The sequence below is a fragment of the Lactuca virosa genome, chromosome 5, assembly GCF_052849685.1.
Source record: "Lactuca virosa cultivar CGN04683 chromosome 5, Lactuca_virosa_CGN04683_v6, whole genome shotgun sequence".
NCBI classification, from domain to species: Eukaryota; Viridiplantae; Streptophyta; class Magnoliopsida; order Asterales; family Asteraceae; genus Lactuca; species Lactuca virosa.
The window spans coordinates 222,751,843-222,759,092 of record NC_136430.1 but is presented as its reverse complement, the minus strand read 5'-3'; the positions used below and the strand labels follow the sequence as shown (position 1 = coordinate 222,759,092).

The 7,250-nt window shown below is 38.6% G+C and overlaps 1 protein-coding gene across 1 annotated transcript; it reads left to right on the top strand.

Moving 5' to 3' along the window:
- Positions 1–5,128: 5,128 nt before the first annotated feature.
- Positions 5,129–6,169, top strand: LOC145112409 (uncharacterized). The gene is made up of 2 exons (XM_079048572.1): positions 5,129–5,731; positions 5,927–6,169. The coding sequence occupies exons 1-2, from the start codon at positions 5,129–5,131 to the stop codon at positions 6,167–6,169; spliced, it is 846 nt and encodes a 281-aa protein (XP_078904698.1).
- Positions 6,170–7,250: the final 1,081 nt, after the last annotated feature.

Below are 7,250 nucleotides of genomic sequence, written 5' to 3'. Positions count from 1 at the left end.
ACTTCATGTTTGTAGTAGAGCGTATTTTATTTTTCCTAATACTAAAAAAAACGCATATCTTTGACTGCATTTTTGTTCTTTAATTTTATATCATCAACATCTCTATTCACTTTTCTTTACTTCTTTACAGTAAGTGCGTGGAAAAACAAAGTGGGACAAATGGTTTCCGAAGCAATGTGTAATTGTTGGGTATTATAGATTGCGTCATTGGGCCTTGTTATTTTGTATTCGGTATTGGGCCTGTCCAAGTCGTGTCATTAATTAGGGTTTAAGTATTAATAGTGCATGCATGCACCATAGATCAGTTAACGCTTTGATAGAGATATACTTATAAACCCTAGCACGCCTCTACAGTAGCAATTCTTCATAGAGTTCTTCTGAGGCGTGACTGTTAATCATTCGACATATTGATTGATTCATTCTGTGTTCTTACTTTGCTTCACGTTCATATCATACTTGTTTAGAATCTATTCAATCATTAAGGTTTTTAAGTTCTATCAATTGGTATCAGAGCAGGAGACTGTGTAAATCATACGCATCTCTTCTGTTTGAAGAAATCATTAGGGTTTCCGCTATTATCGAATCTGTTGGAGCCGTCATTACTCTGTTGACGCAACTCTGGGATGTTGATACTACCCTAATACGATCTTACAAGTCTGATTCTTTACAGGTACACAAAATCAAGTCAAAATGTCGCACGATGACTTTTAATCCAATCCAATCAACATCTCAAACAGCATAGGTTCAACCACAAGAATTTCGATTCTATATCCTCACGAGTATGAAGTGTGGGCTCTTCATTTTGAAGACTATGTTCTCGGCTTAGAAGACAATGGGTATTTGATCTGGGAAGCTACTACTTTGGGTCCTTTTGTTCACTATGAAACCAAAAGAATCATCAACACTCAGAAGGAATATAACCAGTTGCTCGTTGATATGAAAGAGGTTCCTAAGGATAGTAACATTAAAGCAATGAGAGTTATAAGGTTCGCTCTACAGTCTGACACATTCCGCTTGGTAAGTTCATGTGAATCGGCGAAAGAAATTTGGGACAGGGTGAAAGAGCTTTATTCCACAAATGCCAATCTCGAACATGCTACCCAAACACTTCTGCTTTCAGAGTTCGGTGACTTCAAACAAAAGCCGGAAGAAAATCTTATCCAGACATTCAACCGATACAATCATCTTCTTAGTAGGATGATTAAGCATGGAATAGAACGAAAGTTGATCGAACAGAAGGTCACTTTCATGAATGGTCTTAGACAAGAATGGATGGTGGTGGTCTCAACTGTTAAAGCTCATGAGCAGTTCAAAAATTATTCATTGGCCAAACTAGTTGGCATTCTTAAGTCACATGAAAGTGAAGTGATGAAAGAAACAAAAGTTATGTCCGGTATGGGGTCCTTGGCTCTCATTTCAAAAGGCAAGGGTGTTGAAGAAGAAGAACCAGAAACTGATCTTTCTGAAAATGATCTGACAAGTGAAGAATATGCTTTGATGATTTCAAACCCCAAACAGTTTGCAAGAAATAAATTCCCAACCACTAAAAACCGAAACTGGCAGGGAAGTTATAGTTCCGAGAAAGCGAAAGAGGAGAAAAAAAGCACTCCTCTTAAGGATGAAGAGAAGAAGAAGGAAAGCAAGTTGGTTAGCGACTCAGGCTATGACTGCAACTACTGTCATGGAAAGAATCATTTAGCAAATGAGTGCATGCTGAGGAGGCTGAATGAGAAGAAAGAAGGAGAGGATGATGAGGCTTACAACTTACGTAAGCTGGAAGAGATTAAGAAGAAGAAGACCAATGATAACTCAATGCCTACGTTAATTGTGCAGGAAAATACAGCTGAAGATGAGTTTGGAGGAGTGAAGATTTGGTCAACAGACTCAGAGGATGAGGAGGTACGCAAGCCCACACATGGAAGGGAATATGTTGCAAAAGAAGAAAGCTCAAAGTTCACTGGTAGGTGTTTGATGGTGACCAATGGCAGGTCAACAGATAATGGATATGGGAATGCAGAGGGAAGAGCAGATGACAAGTGTTTTGCTGCGAAACCAATTAGTGAGAAAATCAATGAGTGTGATCAACTGATCAAAAAGGTACACACCATTCTTGAATCTCTCAATGTTCCTATATCTAACTATGAAACTAAATTAAACGACCTAAAATTCACCTTTTCAAGCATAAGTAATAGTCTTAAACAGACTCGTCTTTCGAATGCTAACCTAACTTATCAAATGGGCAGGGCGTCATCCAAGAGTGAGGATCGAAGGATGTGGATTGAGAAGATAGAATCTGAGTTGTCTAGGTCTAGAGACGAATCAATTTATTTTCATAGAGATAATTTAAAGTTTTTGAAACAAAGAAACATTTTTTGTTTAATTGCTAAACGACTTTATTCGAATATTACTCAGTTGCATTTAGATTGTGAGATAGGTAAAAAGATTCATAAAATGATCTTGCCTTTCCTTGATTTCAAGGAAGACGGGATTGATGCTGATTGTTACAAGTGTGAATCTATCGTCTCTTCAGACGAAACCTATGATGCTTACAAAATTAGACTGGACAAAATTGAATCTTTTATTATGTCCAAAGACCATAAGGACATGTTGAAAAATTTGCTTGATGAAAATGACAGGTTAAAAATCAAGACCGGAACTGTACAGAAATTTGACTCATTGCATTCTAGGTTAAGTTCAGAAAATAAAGATAATCTTGAAAATACATCTGAATTTGACGAGGAAAGTAATATGAGCGAAATATATGTAGAGGATGAGGTTGACCGTTCTAAGTTTGTGAAAACCGAACCCAAACCTGTAAAAGTCATGATTTCTGAAAACTCAGTCGAGTTCGCACGCATCTCTCAGAACAAACCTAAAACTTTGAATGCAAAAGCTACGGTTTATCCTAAACTCCAAACGGTCCCAAATCAAGTTTTCAAGGTCAATGGAGTGAACAAAACTCAAACATTGGAACTAACTTCGCTTGTAGACGAAGACAACAAAGATGGGTGTGACGATTACTTTTGGTCTGCACCAATCGATAATGCGGACGAAACAAAAGGTCTATCTGAAAGAACCTCTTGGAGAATTAAAGGATGTTATGTGGCTGAGCCTATAAATAAGCCTTCAAGTTTTGAAAAAGGCTGTCCAAGTGGTACAAAGGAATGTCCAAGCGAAGCTTCTTCTAGAAAGAGCGAATCTCAAGCAAGTGAAACGAAGTGAAAGGTCAATATTCACAAATCTTGAGAGCAACTTGCTGAGCAAAAACAACAAAGCAATAGGAGATACTAGAAAATCTCAACGAAAGAAAGCAATTTTGGCAATCCCAAAATGCTAACTACGTTCGCAAAGAGAAATCTTCAAATCAAAAAGCGAAAGCTAGTTCGCTTGCAAATTCTAGTCAATTCTTTAACTGTCATTCATGTAATAAGCAATCAAAGAATGTTGCTCCAAAACCGTCTTTTTCAGAGAAACTAAGAGCGAAACCAAAATCCCATCCTTCTCAACCCATGAAATCTACATCCAAAGATATCAAAAGGAAAGGGAAAGCTTGTCGAGGAATCTAAAGTTCCAACCAAAAAGTCGATCTCGGATTCTAAAAGAGTGGAGAGAAAATTCATCAAAAATTAAATCAGAAATAAACGAAAACAATATGATTTAAAAGAGATGAAACCTCAAGATAATCAAAGTTTTCACTATTAAAAGAAAAGACGAAACCACTTTGATAAAACGAACGTATATGGGTGATCTTTCTATTGTTTTTCCCCGTTCCGTAAAAGGCTCACCAGGACCCAAGCAACTTTGGGTTCCTAAATCTGCTTAATCTTTGCAGGATATTCGTGACGAGCAGTTTGAAGACGAATGGTATATTGACAGTGGCTGCTCACGTCACATGACTGGAAGAAAGGAAGAGTTGAGGGAGTTTCGTGCTCTAAGAGATGGAGGAAATTTAAAGTATGGTAACAACTCGTTTGGAACGATCAAAGGCTATGGGATGATATCTAACGGAGATTTATCAATATGAAAGGTGGCTTATGTGGAAGGACTTCAACACAACCTGATTAGTGTCTCTCAATTGGTTGTGGGAACTGGCTTGAACGTAAGTTTTGATGAAGAAGGTTCTGAAATTATAGAGAAGGAAACGAAAGCTATTCTTTTGAAATCTCCTAGGAAAGGCTAAATGTATCCTCTAAATTTGAACCCTATAAGAGGAAAACCTATTGTCTTCCTGCTAACGAAATCTCACTCTGATGATAGTTGGCTATGGCACAGAAGACTTTCGCACCTCAACTTTAAAGACATCAACAAGCTCGTTCTTGGTGATCATGTGCGAGGAATTCCTCTCTTAAAGTTCGATAAGGATCATTTATGTGCCGCATGCGAAATAGGGAAACAAAGTTGAAAAAGTCATCCAACTCTTGTAAATACGAAAATCATCGAACCTCTTGAACTTCTACACATAGATCTTTGTGGGCCTTCTACAATCGAAAGTGTCGGTTGTAGTAAGTATATTCTTGTAATTGTTGATGATTTTTCACGTTTCACTTGGGTGTTCTTTCTTAAACATAAATCTGATGCAACTCCCAAGCTCAAGAACTTTATAAAGCAAGTGGAGATTCAACTGCGAAAGCTGGTTTGTAATGTTAGAAGCAACAATGGGCTGGAATTCAAAAACAAAGAGTTTGAAGAATTTCTAGTTGAAAAGGGAGTAACACACAACTTCTCTGATCCCTATACTCCACAACAGAATGATGTAGTTGAAAGGCGAAACCGTTCCTTGTGTGAAGCTGCACGAACCATGCTCAGTTTCGCTTGTCTGCCTCTGTATTTCTGGGCCGATGCCATTGCGACTGCTTGTTATACCCAGAATAGATCTTTCCTAAATAAGCGATTCTCTCTTACTCCATATGAAATCCTTAATAATCGTAAACCTAATGTCAGGTTTTTCCATGTCTTTGGTTCCAGATGTTTCATCTTTAATTCCAAAGAAAATCGAAACAAATTTGATGTGAAAGCTGATGAAGGTATCTTTTTGGGGTATTCGCTGACCTCCAAGGCATATAGGGTTCTAAATAAACGCTCAAAGAAAATAGAAGAAACCTACTATGTCACGTTTGACGACAATTACATGAAGAAAATTCAATCAAGCGAAGGTCAACTGGAGGAAATTTTTCCTAAGTCAGGTCAAGTTACTGTTCCACTCTCCAATCTGTATGAAGAATACTTGCTACTTTTTGATGAGCCAGAGAAATCCATCACCTCTGAAGCAAAGGTTGCTGACAACAAAGTAGACAAACTGAAAAAGATAATTGAAGATGCTTCAAAAGAAATGGAAAGCGAACCTCAAAGTCCACACAAACCTCCACAAGATAACACACCATTGCAGGGGGAGAGTTCGTCTTCATTCTCCAAACCTGATTCGCCTTTCCAGGGGGAGAACCCATCTCCAACCATGACCCACGAACGTCCACTAGAGGGGGAGAATTCTGAACCTGATGGTGAATTCATTTCATCACTCGAGGGGGAGAATCACAATACGAATGATGATTCGGATGTTCAATCAGAATTCGAAGAGGTAAATGTTGAACTGGATCCTACCTACGATCCAAACTACCCTCCATTGACAAAATGGACTAGAGATCATCCGAAAGCACAAGTTATTGGTGAATCATCTACAGGAGTTCTTACACGCTCTCAACTAAAAGCTAAGCAAACCGCTTTATTCTCTCAAGTGGAATACTGTATGTTTAATTCGTTTGTCTCCAAGATCGAACCAAAAACCGTTAAAACTGTACCTTATCATTCTGATTGGGTACAGGCTATGCAAGATGAACTTAATGAGTTCGAACGAAACAAGGTTTGGAGATTGATTCCCACACCACCGGATGCATCTGTAGTTGGACTGAAATGGGTATTTCGCAATAAGATGGATAAAGAAGGAAATGTAATAAGGAACAAGGCGAGACTTATGGTGAAAGGATACTGCCAGGAAGAGGGGATTAACTATGAAGAGACTTTTGCTCCAGTAGCAAGGTTAGAATCCGTTCGAATCTTTCTAGCATACGCATCATACAAAAACTTTGAGGTATTTCAGATGGACGTCAAGTGTGATTTCCTGAACGGAGAGTTACAAGAAACCGTATATGTTGAGCAACCATCAGGTTTGTGAACGAAAAGTATCCCAATCATTGCTATATTTTAGACAAGGCAGTTTATGGTTTAAAGCAAGCGCCAAGGGCCTGGTATGAAACTCTAACTCTCTTTCTTAAAATGTCCAAATTTAAACAAGGTTCGGTTGACCCAACCTTCTTTCGCAAGAAAGAGGGTGACAACTTAATGACGTCCAAATTTATGTCGATGATATCATCTTCGGCTCTACGAATCCTAGCTTAATATCTGAATTCAGAAAGTTGATGGAGACTAAGTTTGAGATGAGTTCCATGGGTCCAATTAACTTTTTCCTTGGACTAAATATAAGACAGGGACCAGAAGGCATTTTCATAAATCAGGAAGCTTACACAAAGACATTACTGACCAAGTTTTGAATGATGGGAGACTCAAGAGTGAAGGTTCCAATGGCACTCGAAACGAAACTAACACCAACCGGCTGCTGATATGACTCTCTATCGTCAAATGATAGGCTCTTTGATGTATCTAACAGCTAGTCGACCATACATTATGTTTTATGTTTGTTATTGTGCCAGGTTTCAAGCAAATCCACGCGAACCTCACATGGTGGCTGTGAAAGGTGAAAGATGCTCAGATTCTTTACTTGGAAAATGAAGCGTTAGTACAAAATATGAAGTGGCGGAGGATTGGATAAGATTTCAAATCTTAAGGCGCATGAATTTGAAACGGTTCTTATCATCACGCCACCTGACACCTTTTTCGGAGCAACAATTGTCAAATCGTGCTTTTTCAGGCATCTTTTCAGAGACAATCATGCAATCGTCACACAACTCTTTCTCTCTCCTGGTAAATCGTATAAAGGGCATGCACACGTCCCTTATTTTTTCTTTACCACTCTCAAAATTCTCAAGAACACTAAAGGAGATTTTTCTTACGATTCATCTTCTTCTTCTCAAACCTGCAACAATGGCCGATTCATCATCTATTCAAGAAAACTCTGCTCAGTCAACTCTCCTTACCATCAAGCCCAACCAGAACCTGATTCTCGACTTGGCTCCATACAAATATGACCCGTACCTGCTTCCTATTTTCGAGTGCTTGAAGTACTCACCTCTGGTTAT

Bases quoted from the DNA above. Each gene is read 5' to 3' on its own strand.
- LOC145112409 (XM_079048572.1), top strand. From the start codon at position 5,129: ATGAAGAAAATTCAATCAAGCGAAGGTCAACTGGAGGAAATTTTTCCT. The intron at 5,732-5,926 runs GTGGAATACTGT...TTTCGCAATAAG, and splicing joins AAACCGCTTTATTCTCTCAA to ATGGATAAAGAAGGAAATGT.